The sequence below is a fragment of the Dama dama genome, chromosome 18 (genome assembly GCF_033118175.1).
Source record: "Dama dama isolate Ldn47 chromosome 18, ASM3311817v1, whole genome shotgun sequence".
In the NCBI taxonomy this organism is placed as follows: Eukaryota; Metazoa; Chordata; class Mammalia; order Artiodactyla; family Cervidae; genus Dama; species Dama dama.
Window position 1 is genome coordinate 63,683,465 of NC_083698.1, and position 25,271 is coordinate 63,708,735.

The window sequence follows — 25,271 nt, forward strand, 5'->3', positions numbered from 1 at the left end:
AAATATTGGGGTCTCCCTGGTGGCTCAGATGGTAAAGAATCTGCCTGTAATGTGGGAGACTCAGGTTGGATCCCTGGGTCAGGAAGATGCCCTGGAGAAGGGAATGGCTACTTATTCCAGTATTCTTGCCTAGAGAATTTCATGGACAGTGGAGCCTGGTGGGTTACAGTCCATGGGGTCAGACATGACTGAGTGACTAACAATTTCACTTTCACTTTTCATTGAAAATATTGTTGCCACATATATTTGATTCAGTCAGGTATCCTTTACAAGGCTTCCCTTATAGCTCAGCTGGTAAATAATCCACCTGCAATGTGCGAGATCTGGGTTTGGTCCCTGGGTTGGGAAGATCTCTTGGAGAAGGGAAAGGCTACCCACTCCAGAATTCTGACCTGGAGAATTCCATGGACTGTATAGTCCAAGGGGTCGCAAAGAGTCAGACATGACTGAGCAACTTTCACTAGTAATAAAATTCTTTACAAGACAATTTACTTATTAGAGCTAGTAATAGCAGTGTATTTTCAAAAACACATGTAAATATTAAGAGATTCTTACCATCAATTGACTCAGGATGGTCCAAAGCAAAGGTCTTTGCTTAAGGCAATAAGAACAGAATGAGGCCCAGCTGCTCCATAGATTTAAGAAGCTTTGAACTTGGAGTTAGGAAGTCTGGGTTTGATTCCTTGTCCTGCCATTGTGACTTTTTCAATAAAATGGGGATAATCATTCCTGCCCTATGTACCTGGCAAAGCTGCTCTGAGGATAAAGTGGAAAATTATTTCACATGCGTGAAATCTGTTTGCCAACTGCAAAAGTCTGAACTGATGTTGAATTCTGTTACTCTTACATTGCTTACAGCACAGGTTCTGGAGATCAGTAGACAAGCAGCCTGTGGAATAATTTCTGAAATTAATTTCATAAAAGAAATGATGCTGGGCATGACCATTTTAATTAAATGCACCAAATGGTGGCACTTACATATAGTAATGTTTTAAAAATCAATTAAAGAATCAGAAAGGAAACAGATCCCTGTTGGCTAACCACCGCAGTGTTTTTGTGTTTCTTCATTTGCACCCTCCCCTCTCCCTGCCTCGTCTCCAGTTATTAAAATCAAGTTCACTGCTAACCACCTTGACAGGAGGTAAATCTGGAAACCACTCAAATCTGATAGAGTAGGTAATATCTTTTTGCCAATTAACATTGTTAATATTCTCGGATTTACACGTATCTCTGGATTCATTAGGAAATGATCAATAAAATAAGTGGGCAGATGAAGTTTAAGTACTCTGGAAAATGAAATGCTGGGCTGTCTGGATTTGAGAAATATTAGGAAGCCTACTCATTTCACTCATTAAAACCCTCAAGACATGCCATTACGGAAGCAGACAAGTGCCCTGGGCATTTCTCAGTCAATCCATTCAAGTTTCTGCCACCTCTTTTCGAATCACTGCCGCCATGGCAACAGTCCACTGACCTGCCCTTAAGGGAAATAGGATTTCTGGCAAGACTGAGACTTTTGATAATTCCACTTGTCAATAAGGTCAGAGAGAAACAGATGGAGTTGTACGAAGTTACGTCACAATCCACTCACAAAATGAATGACCCCCAGCAAATGACCAGACCCAGTGCTGGGAGCGTCCTCCAGGAAAGCCAACCACTGCATCATTAATGTCCAAGAAATCAGCGCCACCGTTGCCCATCCATCAAACCTTTCTCTGAGTCTGGACTTCCTCCTTCAATGTTTTCTTTATCTACCTTTTCCTGAAAAAGGTAAAAGTGTACTGGGCAGCTCACTCAAAGTAATTGTTTATCTGATGATTGAGTTTGTCTAAAATTTTTTTAATAAATAAACACAAAATGCCCTACAAGAAAGGACATATTTTCTTATACAAGCTTCGTTATGGGACTACCATCTAGAAATATCAGTTCCGAGTGACCCAACTTTCCTCTTGGGAGAGGACAAAAATCTAAGAATATCAATTCCAATACCCAGGATCTAAACTCTCATCCCAAATACACCAGAGTCACTTCCTATTCACTTCTTCTCCTGGAAATGTTCTAGTGCGTTGTCTGCAGTTGTAACAGATTGCCTTTTGGGTGTCATTTCTTTCCAATTCAGAAATATAAACACCACTTCAGAGATTTATTTTACAATTCATCTTCTGATTTGTCATGGCCGGGAAAGTCGGCTTCTGGATTTTCTATTCTAAATTACTTTCTGAACAGATTTTTGCAAACAGACTAAGGAATGGCTTTTGCTTAGAGAGGAACAAACTCCCAGAAAGCTGGGACTCAAGTCCTCTCTCTTCTGCAGAAATGTAAACAATCAGGAGCCCTACCATTTCCCAAATCAATTATTCGCCAAAGAATAAACAGGTGCTTTGGAGACTCTGGAGTTATAAAATGAAAATGGCCAATGATTTTTTCATGGGCCAGCTGCTCAACTGATGTGATTCTGAGGCAGGATCTCCTAGGCTCTGAAGCTCAATTAGCAAATCAATTAGGACCATGCCCTGTCTGCCGGCAGACCCGCCTGCCAACCTCGGCTCCCCTCCTCTCAGTGCTTTCTGGTGCATCCCCGTCGCCAAAGCTGAAGCCTGGTCAGTCCACCTGAGGTTCCTCTGCTTTTGCTCACACTGGACAACAGGGGGAGGAGGGGGGCTGCTCCGGTTTAATTAAGGATTAGCAAACACCAGAAGGAGCAGCGCTCAACCCCGCTTATCTCTATCTGCCCCAGCCCAGGCTCGCCTTAGAAGCCAGGCTCAGCACAGACTCAAGGGGGCTGACTGGCATGGCTGGCTATCACTTTGTTTCAGTGGAAAACAGACAGGACCAGTCAAAGCAGATGGTTCCTACAGGGACACATCCAAAAAATCTGCTAGCAAACTGTGGTGGCGTCTTTCACATAAACAGCAACTTCCTGGAGAGGAAAATCAGACCCTCCTCGCCACATCCTGCCATGGTGCCACCAGCTTGAGCATCACCCACCTGGGAGGGTCTCATCCTCGACGAGGCCCAATAACTCCTCCTCTGGGGCAAAGGACAAGCCTCCCAGAGACAGAGCCAGAGATGGGGGCACTAGCAGTGATGCTGACTATATCTTTCCAGGTCTAGAGATATAGCCATCATCATGGCCAATGCCCCCATATCTGTCAATAAAATCTGTTATCTAGGTAAGACCACCTTCAAGAGGGATGACTGACCTGTGCATCACACATGGTCATCAAGTTCTAAGAGAAGCAAATACAAATACTATGTATTTGGCCAGCTGGGTAGAACTGGAGATGGAGCCAGTGACACCTCAAATGGCAATTAAAAAAACAAGTGACCATTTTCATCATAAAACACTACTTTTTTTTAAAGGATTTTTTTTTTTTCTTTCCAACTTCAGATAAACTCACAGACAATTATTAGTGGAAGTCCTAGCTCTGACTTATGAGTTCTGGCAAATCATCAGACATTTCTGACTTCACTGTCCTCATCTAGAAAACAAGGGAGTTGAACTGAAATCAGATTTCCAAGGTCTCTTTTAGCACGAAAATTCTAAGGATTTTTGGATGGGAGTGGCTTGGTCTCCTGCAACAGTCTGGCAAATCACATATTGAATTAAGCATCCGGTTTTTCAGCATAGATTAGAAACAGAGAGACTATTTTTGTCCCACACGTGGCTTACCTTTTCGACGGCTGTGTGCTCTTCATTTGTGACGTTGGCTTTTCTTGATTCATTTTTAGACCTGCTTAGCCTTCTGGATACTTTTTCTCTGAGCAGAGTGGCATATCCAATGTGTTCATAGATGGGGTTTGTTGTCATTTTGGAAATGTATTCTGAAGCTTTTGTTTCTATGTACAGTGTTATCAAGCCATCTGTGACCAAATCATGAATCGATTCAAACCTCTTCTCGCCCACAAAGTGTTTTCCATCATAGAAGAGCCTGTAGTTTAAGGTCTGGTTTCCAAACCTGCCCATGAGGAAGGAGAGATCACAAGAGTTTTAGCTAACACTTCTGGGGTCTGTACTGAATGCCAGACACCGGGCTAAGGGCCTGACATGATTCCCCCCATTAGGTTGTCATGGAGACCCTTCAAGACAAGTGCAATTATTATTCTTGTTTGACAGCTGAGGGAGCTGAGACTTAAAGAGATGGGGTACCTGCTTGAGGCTATACCCCTGGAAAAGATGCAAAGGTGGATTTAACCACAGCCAGTCTAAGGTATCATTTGGTCTTAGAAATCACTAAGGCCATGGGTCATAGTCATCCTCATGTGTATAGTCAGGGGGTATTGCCTGATTCACAAATATGTTAAAAAATTTCTTAATGGGAACCAGCCATGCCCCTCCACTACCTTCCCTCTACCGGGCAATTATCTCTGCAGGGGAAGTTATAACCACTGGCCTTGGGTCCTTTTATTATTATATCTTTGACCATCATCAGCAGAGCACCCTTGCCTTCTACCCTAGTTGGTCCAGCAGAAGGGAAACAGGGGAGCTGTGCAGCACAGCTTGCTTGAGCATCAATGCCAGCATCACAGAGACCTAATCATTAGGGTTCTCCCCATGTAGTGCTGGTTGTCCCCTGTTGGCCTTGGTCCTACAGCTCACAGCCCCTTCTGGGTTCCCCACTGGGACTGTCAGCTCCTGCTGCAGGGGATGCTGGTAAGCTGAGAAAATACTTTGCATCCCTAGAGCACTTGCTATTCTTGAAGTGCTTCCTCATGATGACATCACTGAAGATATGACATCCCCAAGTGCAGCTGGGAAAGCATCTATCTTTCTACAATCACAACACCAAGATGGTGGGTTGAACACATCTCTGTGGGTTGACCCAGGAATGGTGTTTCATTAACACCATTTTTTTTCCCATGACGACAGTGCTTCCTAATTCCAAAGAGTTCACAGATGAACTTTTGGAAGACAATCCAATTTTGAAATTGAAAACTTTCCTCAAACCTTGCAGGATTGTCATGAAGATCGAAGGATATAAAATATTTGATGCGGGTTAGGAAAGTGCAATAAAGGCAATGCCTTTGGGGTGCTGTGACTTTTAATACTGTGATTTCATGGTAAAGTGCTTATGAGAGCTCTGTTCTGATGGCTTGCTAGCATGAAGTGTTATGACCGCTAGTGGGAGGTCTATGGGTCAATATGATCCCAGAGAGAACCCAGTGGACCAAATGCATGTTTGTTCAGGCACACACACACAATGTGAGGTGAAGACTTTTGACAAGGGCTAAGGGAGGCAAGCTTTCCAGGTGGCTCACTGGGTAAAGAAGCCTGCTAATGCAGAAAGATGCAGGTTCGATCCCTGGGTCGGGAAGATATCCCCTGGAGGAGATGACAACCCTTTCCAGTATTCTTGTTTGGAAAATCCCAAGGACAGAGAAACCTGACAGGCTACAGTCCATGGGGTTGCAAAGAGTCGGGCACAACTGAGCACAGAATTTGTGCAGAAAAACGAGGCAGAAGTGTGTCTCAATTCACCGGCTTGATGTTTCAGGCAGAAGAAGCTCTAGAAGCACTAAATTTGCAGATAATTCTCCCAAGAATACTGTGCATGCATAAACAGAGCCTTGGAGTCCATTAACCAATAACATCTGTGACCCGGGACACATGTAAGCCTGTAATATGCTGCTGGGTACCTTGTAAATGACATGAAAATAAAAAAAAATAATGGGGGACATGGGGAACAACTGATTAATGGAGTTTTTATTTGGGATGATGAAAAAGTTCTGGGAGATGATAGTGGAGATGGCTGCACAGCATTGAGAATATACTTAATGCTCTGAATTACACACTTATAGACAGTTAAAATGATACATTGTATGCTATGTCTGTGCTTGTGCTTAGTCGCCCAGTCGTGTCCGACTCTTTGCAACTCCATGGACTGTAGCCTGCCAGGCTCCTCTGGTCCACGGGATTCTCCAGGCAAGAATACTGGAGAGGGTTGCCATGCCCTCCTCCAGGGGAATCTTCCCAACTCAGGGATGGAATCCAGGTCTCCCGCATTGTGGGTGGATTTTTTACCGTCTGAGTCACCAGGGAAGTCCAAGAATACTGGACTGGGTAGCCTATCCCTTTTCCAGGGGATCTTCCCGACACAGGAATTGAACCAGGGTCTCTTGAATTGCAGGCGGATTCTTTACCAGCTGAGCCGCCAGGAAAGCCCTGTATGTTATGTATATTTTACCACAATTTAAAAAAAAAGGGAAAAAATAAGTAAATCCTTGTAAAGCAGTTGCAACTGTGGATAATCGGGTTCACCTTAGTGCTAACGTGTAGCATCCTGGCTGGCGCTGGCTTTCTCGAAGGATGTAGGCACCCTCTACACCTCCAAGAAGCTCATCTGCCTTCTCTCGGGAGATGATACCGTGGAACCTGAGGAGAGACAAGAGCATCTTTGTTCTGAACAGACCACACACCAAGTATGGACCACAAAGAGCTGGTTAAAAAACATGGCGGGACCACCTGGAATTTACAGCTCCTCACCTTAATGAAGAAGGAAGTGACTACTGTATAGTTCCAGATGGGTTTGGACCCACCTCCCAGCATGCACCCAAACAGATAATATGCAAAACAAAAGGAAGAAGACGAAGTCCACCTGGCTTTCTGCTATTGTCTTTGCTCACAAGCTGAAAATTAAAGTCAGAACCAAAAGCCAGGTTATGACTCCTCTTTTAACCACGGGGAATAAAAAAAGAGCATTTACTAATTTAGCTCTCCGCTCATTATGTATTATCCTGATTGCAAATGAGCACATACTGATTATCACCCTGCTTAGTTCAGGTGTGGGGTGTTGTTCATTTAAGACGCTCATTCTCTGGAAAGAATAGCCAGCAGTCATGAACAGTCTTCCACTTTAAATTTTGAGAGCAATCGCTTAGGGATGTGTTTGGAAAATGTACCTATTTTTCTTTATTTAAAGATAATGTTTATTTTTTTCCCTTGCTACTGAAAAAGTAATACACATGCATGTAGAAAATGCAGTAGGATTTCAGGCTTGGCCAGAGACTGCCTTGCACTGGAAGGGATGTCTGAGCCCTAGAGAGCGTACAGTGATGCCAGGGAAAAAAAGAACAGGACGACAGTTAGGGACAGTCAGCCAGCCGGCTCTCTGTCGCCCTCAAACAATGACGGCTGCTCAACCCTGTTTTCAGAGATTTGTGTTAGAGAGGAAGGTGGGAGCTGGGTTGCGGGGTGAGGTCAGTACTGAGGGGCCCTCGGTTCTTGGAAGAGGGAAAAACACTCTCTTTCTAGGATTACCCAATCTTAGAGAATTTGGAAGAATAAATTAGAGAAAAAAATTCCTGGACAAATAATCCTTTTTTACCTTCCTGGAAGGGAGAGGGGAGGGAGGGAAATTGGCTACACAAGTTTTTCCCTAGGAAGGCAATGATTTTTTAGAGGATACATGTACCAGGATAATTTTTTGGGAAAAAAAAATATACCTATCACAATGGGTGCGTGCTAAGTTGATTCAGTCATGTCCAACTCTTTGCAACCCTATGGATTATAGACTGCCAGGCTCCTCTGTCCATGGGATTCTCCAGGCAAGAATACTGGAATGGGTTGCCACGCCCTCTTCCAGGGGATCTTTCCAACTCAGGGATCAAACCCGAGTCTCCTGTGCCTCCTGCATTGCAGGCAGATTCTTTACCACTGAGCCACCAGGGAAGTTCACCTATCACAATTTTTACGTCCTGATTCCCTTCTATTCTGTACAGCTAGATCTTACAAGCTGAAGCTTTAGTCTTAGAGGAGCAAGGTCCCAATGTTCTGGCTTTGGGTTCTCAAATCAACTCTCAAAAGTCTAGGGCAGTGATAGCTTGGGGAAAAGCGGGGGCTGTGGCTTCTCAAATTTTGGTTTTAATCTTGAGAACCAACACATGGAGGTCTTGGAGCAGCGCATTTCTGGGGTGAGGATAAATGTGTTGTATGACGTAAGAGCAATCCTCCTGCCCAAAACTGCCCGAAAGGAGACCAGGGTCCCCAGTTATTTTGGGAGGGAAATTGGGAGAAATCTGGCCGGAGCCCAAGTTCAGTGGGTCTGAGTTGGGAGATGGAGAAGCCTCCTTTGATGACGAGATTGGGCACGTTCAGGGTGGTATGCCCATAGACTGGAGACCTCCTTTGTAGCAAGAGCTGGGGCTGGAGAGGGCTGGACAGATGGTCTGAGCAGAGACCTGAGGGCAGCCTGCAGTTACCAGGCCAGTGAGAGAGAGACAGAGAGACAGAAAGACAGACAGACAGATTTGGGGAGGGTAGAAGAGCAGAGGGCACTGGAAAGTTTCCCACATCAGAGTCAGAAAGGGCAGAAGCTGGTGCCACAAGATGTTTGAGGCTGGGATGTCCAGTGCAGGGCGGGGGCTGGGGATGACCATGGCAAGAAGAGACACACACAGAGGAGCGCAGAGAAACCAGACACCTCAGGCCCAGATCACTCTCTGGGCGGAGAAGGGCGAAAAAATGACAGGAGGAGCATCCTAAACAGGCGCTTAACCTGGAAGCAGCTCCGATTAAACTCCCTTGTTTCAGGGAGAGCCAGCAGCAGATGTCAAGTGTCAAGAAGTAAGATAAATTCAATTGTTTGAAAGAAGTAACAATTTTGTGCACCTGAAGACGCAGTGTGCAGCTCATCATCCCCTTTAGGGACAGATTTTAAAGTGTCATATATATATGTGTGTAATGATCCCAACTTTTCAAAAAGAAAGCCTGCACAAAGACTGGAAAGAAAGAGGTGAAGGGAAAAAAGTTAACAATACTTCTCTTTAATGGTGGGTTATGGTGTTTTCCACATTGTCGATTCCTGTATGGGCTTCCTTGGTAGCTCAATTGGTAAAGAGTCCTCCTGCAATGCAGGAGACCCCAGTTCGATTCCTGGGTCAGGAAGATCCGCTGGAGAAGAGATAAGCTACCCACTCCAGTATTCTTGGGCTTCCCTTGTGGCTCAGCTGGTAAAGAATCTGCCCGCAATGCGGAAGACCTGGGTTTCATCCCTGTGCTCTAATTTTCCCAAATTAACTTCCCCCATTTAATTAGGTATCTTTTAACTTTTTAAGAACCAAAACAATATCTATCCACAGTGGGAAAATTAAAAGGCACAAAAGAAATAAAAATATAAACGGTAGAGAAATACAAATTTCCTTTTCACTAATGATACCCATTGTCCACACTTTCTTGTGATTCTAAGAAAAAATATGTACAAATGTTTCCTGAATAGAGCATATCTTACATTTTGAATGGAATAAAAAAAAAAAAAAACGTTTATTTTTTAAAAAGAAAGGGAAACACAGAATCTGAAGTTTTTAAGCTAACTTCCCTCTAATAGGAAATGTTCCTTTTTTGTGGTTTCTTTGGTCTCCTCTCACTATACAGTTTATGTGAATGGGGGTTTGAGGATGAGAACTAGGAGGTTATTCAATAAAAGTTTTATGAAAAAAAGGAAAAGACAATGAATAGAGTTCCTTTTGGAATTTGTGTACAAAAGTGTTCTATTTTAGAAGTATATATTAGGTTTTCATTTTCTCTTTTTTTAATTCTTTGTTGTTGTTGTTGTTCTAGAGCAAAATTCAAAACAGTGTACTGAAGAAAAAAAAAAGTCATCTTATATCCAGGTTGAATGTTAGGGATGTGGGGGTGGAAGAGAGGAGGCCAGTGGTCCAGGCAGGTACTCCAGAACCCCTGGCTGAATTCTCAAGGCCCAGTAGGAAGGTTCAGAAATGCAGCCTGGCAATTAGGAAGTGGCTGCTGAACTGGGACAAATAATAGCATCATTAATCACAAAAGTGAAACTCTGATGGGTAAGGGTATAGAGGAGGGAGGTTTTAGCTTGGTCAGTGGCCTTTGCCTCTGAATGCCTCCAGGCTGGACGTGGGAAGAGGAGTGAACTGTGTATCTACCCCGACTCTGTGCTGGGCGGTTCTGCCTGCTGTGAGCTGTGCCCCAGGCCACAGCCCCAGCCTGCTGGTTGTTTTTATGGTAATGCATATTTGCTTTGCAGTAGGTTTCTCAGAAAGTAAAATAAGAGATGAAACTAAGAGGAAAATGGGGGAAATCATAATTATGGTATTAAGGTAATTTGGCTAATAGATCCACATCAAGACAAATCATCGTTTTGGTTTTATGAGACTGCAAGGAAATGGGATGACTTTCCTGAGTGCTGCACTTACTGAGGTGCGTGAGCTAGGAATTCAGCCTCAGTTTACAATCTTTGACTCAAGCTGTTTATATGGTATTGAGGTAGAAAGTAAAATGAAAGACTAAGAGAGCCACAACTATGGAAAATGCTGCCTTATGTTTCAAATACTTCCAGGCATTCAGTGGCTGCTTTTGTGAAAAGAACTGAATGTAGCAGGAGATAGCGTTCCTCCCCGACTTGTGAAAGCCAAACACCTGAATATTATAAGAAAAATTCAATACAAAAGGATCTGATTGCATTTATCCTTATTATTAAACTCTTGCACAATGGACATTTGATGAAGACTATATATTGGCAAATTTTTAATATTTAATATTTAAATGACATATGAAAATGACTACTTATTATGTTGTTAAAACAATGAATAGCAGAATACTTACTCTCTTCCATAATATTTTGGTCTGTTTTCCACCTATATTAAAAAAAGAAGAAAAGTATTAATAATGCATTTGAATTCAAATTTGATAGATAAAACTACTATTCAAATAAACAGAGCTAGAGTCCTGGAAATAATTTTATTACAGTTTTTATTCCCCAAATCAGAGATCTAAGACATTCTGGAGTTAACCAACACACTCAACTTTCTTGAGTAAAAATGACATAGAATTGCCATATTTCTCTAATCATTAGGCTCATTCCCACCCAAACTCAAACATCCAATAAAAAAATTTTCAAAGGAAATAAAATGAAGCTTATTTTAGTATTAAGGAATTGATAACAGTATTATGAGGCTTCATCCTGAAGGACAGAACAGGTACTTCTAGCATGAATAAAACATAAATATTTATTTCAATCTTCCTCTAATTGTTTCATTATACGGTTGTAATAAAAATGGGGTGTACACCAGGATTAAAAATAAGCTTAATTTGGTCTCTTTACAGATAAAACCTACATCCTAACATTATTTTTTCAATAAATGGCTAATGGGCTAAAATTCATTTCACATCAGAGGTATAAACTTTGGAGGATAAGATTTATGAGTTGACTGAAAAGCATAAATATTCCAGAAAAGATTTTTCAATCATATCTTGAGCCTTGGGGTAATCACACTGGATTTCTACCACATATATGTGATAATCTACTTTCTTACAAACTTTATTTTCTTTCGTTAAAGGTGTTGGAGTTGGTGAGAAGTTAACATGAATTCCCATGTTCAGCTTTTATTCTAGTCTGATTCCAGGGACACTGAGGATATGTAGAGCTACAAGAAGTTATAGATTTTCATTGATGTTTACAAACAGCAAGTTCATGTTTATTTGCTAAAGTAGAATATGAGCTGGGTGGCTATTTCATTTATAGTCATTTCTGTGTATAGTCAAATGGGCAGTTTTCTCAGCAGGCAGAGTAGTGGTATCTGAGGGCAGTTTCCTAGCTTACCTCTACCCTCCAAATGATGCAGGGGACCTGATGTGAAGAACTGACTCATTTGAAAAGACCTTGATGCTAGGAAAGATTGAAGGCGGGAGGAGAAGGGGACAACAGAGGATGAGATGGTTGGATGGCATCACCAACTCAATGGACATGAGTTTGGATAAACTCCGGGAGTTGGTGATGGACAGGGAGGCCTGGTGTGCTGCAGTCCATGGGGTCACAAAGAGTTGGAAACGACTGAGCGACTGAACTGAACTGAAGTGGGCAGTAGGGAGCTTTGCACTAGAGGAAAAGTTTCAAAAGGGGGAGCCAGGGGACCATCTTGACAAGCCTGCCTTGGGCAAGCCTAGCTGGCATAAAACTAATCATCTAGACACTTCTAAATATGTGCTCACTCTTCTGTGCATTTTACACTCGAAAAGCACAGAACCAAGGGAAGGCATTCATCACTCTTAATCTTCAAGGTTTGAAGCCTGCTAGGTGTCATTTACAAAGGATGATCTAAATAATAGCATTAATTGAAGCACAAAGTATGTAAAAGGCACCTTGTTATCTGATGTGTACCATGACTCCACATACTAGGAAGCTTTTGAATGTGAGTTGCACATTCTGTCATTTACATCATTCTATTAGCTTTCTCAGTTCTTTCCTACTCTTAGGACACACGTTTATAAAACTAGGTATAGCTCCCAACCTCATTCCCTTCCTTCATCCTCTTATCTTTCCAAAGGGGAAGAGTAATTAACCTAACTTCCCAGATGGACAGCATGGCAGATGGAGCTTACTATGAACTCCTGGCATGCAGGTAAGTTAATTTAATTGACTCTTAAGACAACAAATTGCTTTCAGTTCATCTATCACTCACAAAAATACACAGCACACTTATGCTCAGAGCTCTGTGCTCAGCCTGGTCATTGTTCAGGAAGTGATGACCTCACAGATATGAGAGGAAAGATATAAAGAGCTCAGGGGTGTTCTGTACTTGCAGTAGAAGGGAACTTCTGAAAAATCTAACATAGGCCCCCAAATAGGGAAGTCAATATCTAGGGTGCCTTGAGAAATACCAGATAAGATCCTGCCTGAAGGACCCTTTGATCCAATTGAAGAACAAATCTGCATATGAAAACTGCAAGAAAATAAAACAAGAGCACTGAATCATGTCGGAGAGACTCCACGTGGAATACCATCATGGAATAGGCACCCAATATCGTACAAAATGTGTACTAAAATACTATTCTTCATTTATCTGAAATTCAAATTTATCTAGGCATCCTGTTTTTATTTCTTTTTTTCTAAATCTGGCAAAGCCACACAGCAGGGAGAGGAAAGGTGGAAGTAAGAGTGAAGACAGAGGATATGGACAGACATCCAATCACGGCTCCCACTGTCCCGGCTGTTTAGATAGTGATCTGATTCAATCTCTCTTCCTGGTGTTGTCTCTGTAGCTCGTAAAGAAAATATAGCTGTCCTCGTTAGTGTTAAAGAGAGAAATGATGACTGGGATAAAAAGCTATAACAATCACCTCTTCCTTTTCCTAAACTTTTTGCTCACAGGAATCTAAACATAGTCTTTCTCTCCACCTCTCACTGAGCTTTTGAGCAGTCAAGAGCTAAACTTAAGTTAAATGATGCCAGAAAAATCATAGAATATCCACATTTTTTTAAGATGGGTCATTTTGGATCCTCAGATCCTGACAAAACACAGTCAGCTGACATCAGGGCTCTGAGGGACAAAGGATCTGACTAGAGTAGCGTCTACCTTGTGACCAAGTACTGCCTTAAAGGAGCCTGACTCTGCCCCAGGCGCTGCTTGACATTAAACATTGATGGGATGATGATGTACCTGTGAAACACAGATTTGTTTTATTAAAGAAGTCATAGCATTGAATTTCAATTTCCAGGTGTATGATATTCTCTTCAGTGAATGAGACAGAGGACAATTGATAAATAATAAGTAAAGCAGCTCTGAAGTTCCTCCGTTTTCATTGAGAATTATGTCGTTAAAATTAGGCAACTTGATAAAAATGGAGGGCTAATTTAGGTAGTCATATGGATTCAGGAAGGGACAAAAACACAACATATTCCAACATGAAGGGAAGTCGTCTGCCAGGACAATGACTAGAGCTGGACAGCCCATCACATTGGTGAAGCTGGTCACTGTGAGTATGACTGGCTCTTGGGTTTTAGTGATCCAGTTTCAGAAGTGAAAGAGGCCCAACCTTTTTAGGAAAAAAGTAATAATTTGTGGGCATTTTGCTCATCTTCCAATGCTGGATCCTTTCATGATCTACCTGGTTCTGAAAGGAACACCACTCTTTGCAAAAGGAGGATACTAAGCCAGCCAGTGAGCAAACACACACCTGAAAAGGGTACTCCCCAAGACACAAGTGAATTCAGTTATGTGGTGTGACTGCACAAAATGGTGGCTGATTTTTTTTTTAATAAGTATAACTGAACATCATATTCTAAATAAGGACCATCTACAGGAGATTCCCCTTCATGGATCACAGCCTTATCCTGGCAAAAGTGCTTGTGTAACTCAAGAAACTATGAGCCATGATGTACAGGGCCATCCAAGACAGGTCATAATGAAGAGTTCTGACAAAACATGGTCCACTGGAGGAATAAATGGCAAAAACTCTCCAGTATTCTTGCCAGGAGAACCCCATGAATAGTATGAAAGGGCAAAAAGATATGACACTGGAAGATGAGCCTCCCGGGTTGGAAGGTGTCCAATATGCTACTGGGGAATAGCAGAGGGTAATTACAAATAGCTCCAGAAAGAATGAAGAAGCTGGACCAATACAGAAAGTTGTGAATACGTCTGGTGGTGAAAGTAAAATCTGATGCTATAACGAACAATATTGCATAGGAACCTGGAATGTTAGGTCCATGAATTAAGGTAAATTGGACATAGTCAAGTAGGAGATGGCAAAGTTGAATATCAACATCTTAGGAATCAGTGAACTAAAATCAATGTGAAGTGAAAGTCGCTCAGTCAGTTGCAACCCCATGGACTATACCATCAATGGAATTCTCTAGGCCAGAATACTGGAGTGGGTAGTCTTTCCCTTCTCCAGGGGATCTTCCCAACCCAGGGATCAAACCCAGGTCTCCTGCACTGCAGGCGGATTCTTTACCAGCTGAGCCACAAGGGAAGCCAAAGAATACTAGAATGAGTAGCCTATCCCTTCTCCAGCGGATCTTCCCAACCCAGGAATCGAACTGGGGTCTCCTGCATTGCAGGCAGATTCTTTACCAACTGAGCTATCAGGGAAGCCCAAAATCCATGCGAACGAGCAAATTTAATTCAGATGACCATTGTATCTACTACCATTATATCTACATCCATCTACAGGAGATTCCCTGTGGGCAAGAATTCCTTAGAAGAAATGGAGCAGCGCTCATAGTCAACAAAAGAGTCTGAAATGCAGTATTTGGGTGCAATCTGTAAAATGACAGAATGATCTTGGTTCATTTCCAAGGTAAATCATTCAACATCACAGTAATCCAATTCTATGCCCCAACCACTGATGCTGAAGAAGCTGAAGTTGACTGGTTCTATGAAGACCTACAACCTCTTATAGAACTCACACCAAAAAAGATATCATTTTCATCATAGGGGACTGGAATGCAAAAGTAGGCAGTTAAGAGATACTTGGAGTAACAGGCAAGTTTGGCCTTGGAGTACAAAATGAAGCAAGGCAAAGGCTAACAGAGTTTTACCAAGAGAACGCACTGGTCATAGCAAACACCCTGTTCCAACAACACAAGAGATGACTCTACACATGGACATCATCAGATAGTCAATACCTAAATCAGATTGATTATGTTCTTTGCAGCCAAAGATGGAGAAGCACTATACAATCAGTAAAAAAAAAGACCTGGAGCTGACTATGTCTCAGATCATGAGCTCCTTATTGCAAAATTCAGGCTTAAATTGAAGAAAGTATGGAGAATCACTAGGCCATTCAGGTATGACCTAAATCAAATCCCTTATGATTATGCAGTGAAAGTGAGAAACACATTCAAGGGATTATGTCTGGTAGACAGAGTGCCTAAAGAACTATGGATGAAGTTTGTAACACTGTGCAGGAAGCAGTGACCAAAACCATCCCAAAGGAAAAAAGATGCAAGAAGTCAAAGTGGTTATCTGAGAAGGCTTTACAAATAGCTGTGAAAGAAGAGAAGCAAAATGCAAGGGAGAAAGGGAATGATATACCCAACTGAAGGTAGAGTTTTAGAGAGATAAATTTCAGAGAGATAAGAAGGCCTCTTTTTTAAAATTTATTTATTTTAATTGGAAGATAATTACTTTACAATATTGTGATGGTTTTGCCATACATCAAGATAAATTGGCCATAGGCATACATTTGTTCCCTCCATCCTGTACCCCACTCCCACCTCCCTCCCTTTCTTAAATGAACAATGCAAAGAGATAGAGGAAAACAACAGAATGGGAAAGACCAGAGATCTCTTCAAGAAAATTGGAGATATCAAGGGAACATTTCTGGCAAGGATGAGTGAGAAAAAGGACAGAATGGCAAGGACCTAACAGAAGCAGAAGATATTAAGACGAGGTGGCAAGAATACACAGAAGAACTATACAAAAAGTGTCTTAATGATGGTGTGATCACTCACCTAGAGCCAGATATCCTGGAGTGTGAAGTCAATTGGGGCTTAGGAAGCATTACTATGAACAAAGCTAATGGAGGTTACAGAATTCCAGCTGAGCTATTTCAAATCCTAAATTATTTCATAATTTCATGATGCTGTTAAAGTGCTGCACTCAATCTGTCAGCAAATTTGGAAAACTCAGCAGTGGTTACAAGACTGGAAAAGGTCAGTTTTTATTCCAATCTCAGAGGGCAATGCCAAAGAATGTTCAAACTACTGTACAATTGTGTTCAGTCCACATGCTAGCAAGGTTATGCTAAAAAATCCTTCAAGCTAGGCTTCAGTAGCATATGAACTAAGAACTTCCAGATGTACAATCTGGGTTTGGAAAAGGCAGAGCAACCATTTGCCAACCAATTGCAGAAATCCAATTGCGAACATTTGTTAGATCATGGAGAAAGTAAAGGAGTTCCAAAAAAACATATATTTTTACTTCATTGCCTACATTAAAGCCTTTGACTCCGTGGATCACAGCAAACTTAAAAATTCTTAAGGAGATGGGAGAACCAGACCACCTTCCCTGTCTCCTGAGAAACCTGTATAATGCAGATCAAGAAGCAACAGGTTGAACTGGGCATGGACCAACGGACTGGTTCACAACTGGAAAAGGACTATGACAAGGCTATATATTGTCACCCTGCTTATTTAACTTCTATGCAGAGTACATTATGTGAAATACCACTCTGGATGAATCATAAGCTGGAATCAAGATTGCTGGGAGAAATATCAACAACATCAGATATGTATGCTACCACTCTAATGGCAGAAAGTGAAGAGGAGCTAAAGAGCGTCTTGATGAGGGTGAAAGAGGAGATGTAAAAGCTAGCTTAAAATTCAACATTCAAAAAACAAAGATTATGGCATCCGGTCCCATCTTCATGCAAATAGAAGGGGGAAAAGTAGAAGCAGTGACAGATTTTCTTTTCTTGGGCTCCAAAATCACTGTGGCCAGTGACTGCAGCCATGAAATTAAAAGACACTTGCTCCTTGGAAGGAAAGTTATGGCAAACCTAGACAGTGTATTGAAAAGCAGAGACATCACCTTGCTGACAAAAATCTGTCTAGTCAAAGCTATGGTTTTTTCAGTAGTCATCTATGGATGTGAGAGTAGGATCATAAAGATGGCTGAATGCCAAAGAATTGATGCTTTGGATGCCAAAGAATTGGAGCTGGAGAAGACTCTTGAGAGTCCCTTGGACAGCAAGAAGATCAAACCAGTCAATTCTAAAGGAAATCAACCCTGAATATTCATTGGAAGGACTGACGCTGAAGCTGAAGCTCCAATACTTTGGCCACCTGATATGAAGAGCCAACTCATTGGAAAAGACCTGATGCTGGGAAGATTGAGGGCAGGAGAAGGGGATGCAGAAGATGAGATGGTTGCATAGCATCACCGACTCAATGGACATGAATTTGAGCAAATTCCAGGTGATAGTGGAGGAGAGAGGAGCCTGGTGTGCTGCAGTCCACGGGTCGTAAAGAGCTGGACATGACTTACTGACTGAACAACAACTGCGTAATAGTCCCCCTAGGAGGGCAGTATTTGCCACTGACATCACTGTTGATCAGAACACATTTGGAATTCCTTTTTCTGGAACTGGCCTTAAGAATTGTTACCCTTTCTCTTGAATATCCTAACAGCTTCATCTCTCAAAGTGTGGTCTGGTCATTCAAAACAGTAATTTTAGGATGCATGTTAAAGATTGCAGATTCCTGATCCCTTTCTAAGAAGAACTGAATCAGAAATACTGAAGGTGGGGCTTTGATGTGCTATTTAATAAAGTCCCCCTGGATGATATTTAAGCACATACTGAAGTTTCAGAATCACTGGTAAATAGAAACATACATTTGTTTTTTGAGAATGGATTTGAGAGTAGATGTTATTATAACAAACAGGCAAAAGTTATTCAGAGCTAAATTCAGTAAATAGGGTGAGTGATCCAACTAGGAAATCCATTTGAGACAAAAATGAAGCCTGGTTTTCTAGTAATAAGATGTGCACTATGACTTGTTCTAAAGGTAATTTAGAAAAGCATTCCCAGGACACTCTGAGCAATGCGAAGCTGGGGGAATAAAAGCACAGCTTCCCAAGATGACTGATTGGAAAGGGACAACACTCATGTAATATATGGGAGAGTAAACTATTTCATGACTTTATATCATATCTCATACATAATTAGTGCCACTACTGTGACTGTTGAAGACGGTTTTAGTCCTGTCCAGCCCTGTCCATAGGACCCATGCAGTATGTTCTAGTACATGTGAAGCCAATGCAAGTGTCATAGCTTCCCACCTCATGGCCTCATCAGCCCATAACCATCACAGGCTTCAATCAAAGCAAACCATTTACAGTTCTACAAATGCACCCCTAACACATCCATCATTTTTTGGTATGTTCTTACTTTAAGATTCTGAACTTCATTTTAATAAAATATAGGTGGATCACAAGATGGTTGAAAGGGCAGGCTCTAGACTCAGACTGCCTGGCTTTAAGGCCATATCAGTGCGTCCATAAGCAGGTTACTAACTTCTCTCTACCTCAGTCTCCTCATCTTTAAAATGGAGATGGAAAAAAATGTGCAGAAAGTTAAAAAAAAAAAAAATGGAGATGGTAACAAAAGTATCTGCTTCATTAAGTTGTTTTAATAATTAAATGAGTAAATACATGCAACATGCTTGCAACAGTGCCTGGAGTACATAGATATACAATGGATGTTAGCTATTATTGGTATCCAGAAGGAGCCTCCTGTGTACCAAAGAAAGGGGCAGGCCCATTATTTTCCATGCTCTTAAAGTTCCTTTTACCGATCTCCGCTGAAAAACTTGACATCCCACCGTATTTTAAATCTTAACTTGCTTGTTTCTTCTCTAACTATTCTGTGAGTTTTTTAAGCAGCCTTTTTTGTATTCATCACCACTGTATTCCTAGAATTTCACCCGATGTCTGGCCCAGAGCGAATGCAGGCACCTCTTGTTATCCGAACCTAATCCGTTTCTAAAAATGTGTTGGTCACTGGAGTTTCAAATAACAAGAGTCTACATCCCACTGTTTTAAATGGAAAAAATAATGATTCATTCGTAAAACATCCAAAAATATCAGTGCACCAGACATTACTAAAATGCTTTAAAATAATTATATAACAATTTAAGAATTTCTGCATAATATGAAATATTTAAACACTAATTATAAAATTGTTTAGCACTTCATAACATAATGACTAGCTATGTTTGTGTGCAGTCCACGGTTAAACTGAACAGGAATTTTACCATCCTTCTACACTGAGCATGTTCTATCGTAAACAATGAGACACTACTGCAGATTTGAACGATATTATCTAAATTAGACCTGAGTTTGTAGTGCCCCAAGGTACCTGGCCTAAACAAATACTGAGGAACTAAACCTTCAGGGGAGAAGTGGGGAGAGTTATGAATATAATGTTCAGTGTGTTTAAACAAGGGGGCTTCCCCCATGGCTCAGTGGTAAAGAATCTGCCTACAGATGCCGCAGGAGACATGGGTTCGATCCTTGGGTAGGGAAGATCCAGGGAATCTTCCCTACCCCAGTCAACTGACTCCAATATTCTTACCTGCAGAACCCCCACGGACAGAGAAGCCTGGTGGGCTACAGTCCCTGGGGTTGCCAGGGGTTGGACACGACTGAAGCGACTTAGCATGCATGTTTAAACAGGAGGCCAATCAGGATGGCTCTGAGGTCTGAAGGAGCCCCTCTTCCATCATCTAGCTTCCCTGCTGCTCAAAGTGGGACCTGTGGGGCAGCAGCATTGGCATCACCTTGGAGACCGTGAGAAATGCAGAATGTGCATTTTGACGGGGAGTTATGTACACATGGAGGTTTAAGAAGCTGTCCCACACAGGAGAACTTGTGATGGCAGGTTTTTAACTGGTAGACTGATTTTGGCCAAAAGCTTTTGTGAGTCATTATAGCAAATATTCGGAGAGTGATTATTCTGAGAGCAAAGGGTGCCTGTACTCATTAAATGTTTGCAGAATGAGACAGAGATTATGAGCGCAGAGCCCTGCTGTCAATTCAATTGCAGTGTGACCCTGAGTGGGTTATTAAACTTCTTTGCATCTCATTTCTCTCGATTTTCAATAAAACTAGAGTTATAAAAATATACTATCTTAATAAGGCTGTTTCAGAGATTAGATGAGATAATGCATGTGAAAAACAATGGGACTTGGAACATTGTGGTAACAGGCTAATGCTCATTGAGCGTCTACTCTTTGCCAGGGTTGTTTGGAGTTCAGACATGACTGAATGAACAACAACAACAACTCTTTGCCAGGAGCTGTCCTCAGGGTTTCATGTATTTTCTCATTTAAGCCTCCAAACAACCCCGGGAGGGAAGAGAGCACACTTATTTTTCAGAGAGCCCCTGAACAACTAGCTTCAGGTCACAGATCTAGTAAGTGGCTTAGGACTCAGCACACACACCTTTAACCACTGTACTTCCCAGCTTCTCCAGAGCAGATGACAATCAATGTCGACGCCTTCATTGGCTAGCAAAGTTCTACAGTCTAGCTTCAGACTAAATTACCTGAGTTGTCCTTGCTTTTTCTTTTGCCAGAACTGAGCACCTTAAAATTCCTTTGGAATGAACTGAATTCTGTCAATGAGTTAACAAATGAGAACTTGGAATAAATTTGCCTAGATGTAGTGACATTTTGGGTCTCTCACAGATTTCCGTGGGATTTAGAATTAGATGTATTCCAAACTACTTGTTTTGTTTCCCAATTTATTCTTCTAACTTTAAGCAAGAATCTTCAGCATTTTGCAAAGCTTGCAGGAACAGTAGGGTGACAGCTGCATAGTGAGAGACAGGAAGCATAACCCTTAGATGAGCTGCTTTATGGTCAGATTATCATTGCCTAGATAAACATGAGTTCCTTTATATTTAACACAAAGGCATTTAAAGAATATTGTGAGCCCTCTGTAAACAAGGTTTCCAATTATTGAAAAAAAAAACAAAGCTTCTATAATTCCCCAGCAGCTGGTATGTGTTAAGTTTTTGCTTAATAGAAATAATTTAAAAACCCAATTTAGCAACCTCCTACACAGGGCCGCTAGACTGCTAGATTCTCTGAGATACAGATCAAGTGTGGGAGAAAGGTTTTTGATGGGGGGATTTGTACTGGTGATACTGAGGCAATTTCATTCAGGAAAAAATAAATTTGGGTAATTTCCTTCTAATTAGAAATCAAAGATCTCTATGGAAGGGAGAGAAATAAAATGCAGGTACTGAAATTTTACATTCTTTGTGAGAAGATATGCTCAACATCACTAATTATTAGAGAAATGCAAATCAAAACTGCCATGAGGGATCATATCACCTCATACCAATCAGAATGGCTGTCATCAAAAAAATCTACAAACAATAAATGCTGGAGAGTGTGTGGAGGAAAGGGAACTCCTTTACACAGATGGTAGGAATGTTAACATATACAACCACTATGGAAAACAGTATGGAGGTTCCTTAAAAAAGTAAAAATAGAAATATCACGTGACCCAGCAATCCTACTCCTAGGCATATATCCACAGAAAACCATAATTACAAAAGATACTTATACTCCAATGTTCACTGCAGCACTATTTACAATAGCCAGGACATGGAAACAATCTAAACGTCCATCGACAGATGAATGGATAAAGAAGATGTGGTACATATATACAATGGAACATTACTCAGTCGTAAAAAGGAACAAAACTGTGCCATTTGCAGAGATGTGGATGGACCTAGAGACTGTCATACAAAGTGAAGTAAGTCAGAAAGAGAAAAATAAATATCGTATATTAACGCATGTATGTAGAAGCTAGAAAAATGGTACAAATGAACCTATTTGCAAAGCAGAAATAGAGACACAGATGGAGAGAATAAATGTATGAACACCAAACGGGAAAGGAGAGAATGCAATGAATTGAGAGATTGGGATTGACATATATGTGTGTGTGTGTGTGTGTGTGTGTGAATATATATATATATATATGACTCTGTATAAAATAGATAACTAATGAGAACCTCCTGTATAACAGGGAACTCTACTCAATGTTCTGTGGGGACAAAGAGGGAATAAATGCATACGTACAACTGATTCACTTTGCTATACAGCAGAAACACATTGTAAAGCAACTAAACTTCAATAAAAATTAACTAATTAAAAAAGAAATTTACATTCTGTGGTCAGATCACATAGTACAGAATGAAAATTGAGTAAACTTGCAATCTCCCTTTCTTTTCTTTAGTTTTCCTCATGGAATTACTTTAAACTCTCCAGGATTTTTATGGGGCACTAATGAGGTGCTTTACTTCCTGTCTTGATTAGAGTGTATTATAAAAAAATCTACCAGCCAGTCTTTCTGTAATAAACCTCCTTAAAAGATTACCAGTGGTTTTGCTAAGTTATGTAAGTAACCACAAGTCAGGCTCCTTAGAAACTTGCTATAAACATTCTGCTAACTCGTAGATGCGCACAATACCAGGTTGGATGCTCAGGACCAAAGCAGTTCGCATTCATTTGGCTTGTTTTCTGTCTTTTCTTTTTTCCCCCTATGTTTTCCCATGGATTATGATTTTAAAATATGTGTGCATGTGTTCAGTTGCTCAGCTGTGTTCATCTCTTTGAGACCTCATGGACTGTAGCCCGCCAGGCTCCTCTGTCCATGGGATTTCCCAGGCAAGAATACTGGAGTGAGTTGCCATTCCCTTATCCAGGGGATCTTCCTGACTCAGGGATTGAACCCACATCTCCTGCACTGACAGATTCTTTACCACTGATCTACCTTTTAAAATAAGTGGTAATATTAGAACAAATAAAAAGTAAAAGATTTTTCTTAGACCAGTGGTTCTCAACTGTGGGGAGAGGTGTTTTTATGCCCCAGGGGATATTTGGCCGAATCTAGAGACAGTTTTGATTGTCAGGACTAGCAGGAGGATGCTACTGACATCCAGCAGGTGGAAAGTCCAGGCATCGTGGGAAGCATCCTACAATACACAGGCACACCCAAAACATCTATAATGCTACTTTAAACTAAAAGAACTTTAGACTCAAGTATTCCCAAGGAAGGTTATTACAACAGTTTTTAAAACTAAAATGCAAATACACAACAAATACTTGAAAGACATAAAATGGAGTAAAACAAGGGTAAGAGGGAATACTTGTTTTTGATAATACTGATAAGAGTAGCTTTTAAGAAAAGAGAGAAACACCTTTAGCTACTCAGGGAAATAGCTCAGATAAATGCAAAACTAAACAGACTAACAACTCAATAAGATTAATAAGGGAACCAACCTCCCTCCACCCTTGGAAAAGTTATAAAAAACATGAAAAACACTAAAGAAAAAAATTTAAGACATACTCAAGAATATCCTGCCTCCTGAGAAACCTGTATGCAGGTCATGAAGCAACAGTTAGAACCAGACACAGAACAATGAACTGGTTCAAAACTGGGAAAGGAGTATGTCAAGGCTGTATATTGTCACCCTGATTATTTAACTTACATGAAGACTACATCATGTGATGAAGCACAGGCTGGAATCAAGATTGCCAGCAGAAATATCAGTAATCTCATATATGCAGATGATACCACCCTAATGGCAAAAAGTGAAGACGACCAAAGAGTCTCTTGATGAAGGTGAAAGTGGAAAGTGAAGAGGCTGGCTGAAAATTCAACATTCAGGAAATGAAGATCATGGCATCTGGTCCCATCACTTTATGGCAAATAGATGGGGAAAAAATGGCAACAGTGGCAGACTTTATTTTCTTGGGCTCCAAAATCACTGTGGATGGTGACTGGAGCCATAAAATTAAAAGACACTTACTCCTTGGAAGAAAAGTTATGACAAACATAGACAGTGTATTAAAAAGCAGAGACATCACTTGGCCGACAAACGTGCATCCAATCAAAACTATGGTTTTTCCAGTAGTCACATATGAATGTTAAGAGTTGGACCATAAAGAAGGCTGAGTGCTGAAGAATTGATACTTTTGAACTGTGGCGCTGGAAAAGATTCTTGAGAGTCCCTTGGACTGCAAGGAAATCAAACCAGGCAATCCTAAAGGACATCAACCCTGAATATTCATTGGAAGGACTGATGCTGAAGCTGAAACTCCAATACTTTGGCCACCTGATGCAAAGAGCCAACTCACTGGAAAAGACCTTGATGCTGGGAAAGATTAAGGACAAGAGGAGAAGAGGGTGACAGAGGATGAGATGGTTGGATGGCATCATGACTCAATGGACATGAGTTTGAGCAAGCTCCGGGAGATTGTGAAGGACAGGGAAGCCTGGCGTGCTGCCGTTCATGTGGTCACAAAGAGTCAGGCACAACAGAGTGACTGAACAACAACAAGAATATCCATCATGATATGCATACACGTGAACTCATATTTAAATCCTTTACTCTGTGGGTCTCCACAACTCACAGCATGTTGCTTTGGAACTTTGCCCTGACTCCTGGGTTGGAAACAAAACTTCCCCTCCTTCCTCCTTCCCAACCCCAAAGTCATTAAGTCCTGTTCATTGGACGTAGTTTTTTAATTGCTCTCGAAATGCTCCTGCTTTCTCCCCATGTTCACTGTACTATCTATCCACCTGGACTGCTGAAATTGTCTTTTTACAGGTCTTCTTGTCCATACTTTAATCATCCTCCAATTTATCTTTCACAGTGAGGGCAGAAGGTGTAAATCTCATCCTGTTACTGCAAAGTCTTCACTGGCTTTCCACTGCCAAGTGGTCAAAACCACACAGCTTAGTGGGGTCTCCCAGACTATTCTACTTAAAAGTGGAAACTCCGCTCCTTGGCATAACCCATATCTCTGCTCTGGTTCATTTTTTCCACTACATTTATCATCACCTGAGATACTATATATTTTATTTGTGTGCTTTTTGCCAATCTCTCCCATTCAAATAGAAACTACACAAGGGCAGAGATTTTTGTGCTTTGCTAGTTATTGCTGTTCTAGAGTCTGTAAAAGAGCTGGTATACAGTAGTTGCTCAATAAATATTTATT

At 41.2% G+C, this 25,271-nt stretch overlaps 1 protein-coding gene across 1 annotated transcript in view; it reads right to left on the minus strand.

Annotated features, from left to right (window-relative positions):
• CHN2 (chimerin 2) overlaps positions 1 to 25,271 on the minus strand; it is a 325,755-nt gene that overhangs the window by 115,669 nt on the left and 184,815 nt on the right. The window contains exons 4-6 of the mRNA XM_061165454.1: positions 10,574 to 10,605; positions 6,260 to 6,373; positions 3,674 to 3,959 (exon numbers count right to left, since the gene is read on the minus strand). Coding sequence (XP_061021437.1) covers positions 3,674 to 3,959; positions 6,260 to 6,373; positions 10,574 to 10,605 — 432 coding nt within the window. The remainder of the gene's footprint in view (positions 1 to 3,673; positions 3,960 to 6,259; positions 6,374 to 10,573; positions 10,606 to 25,271) is intronic.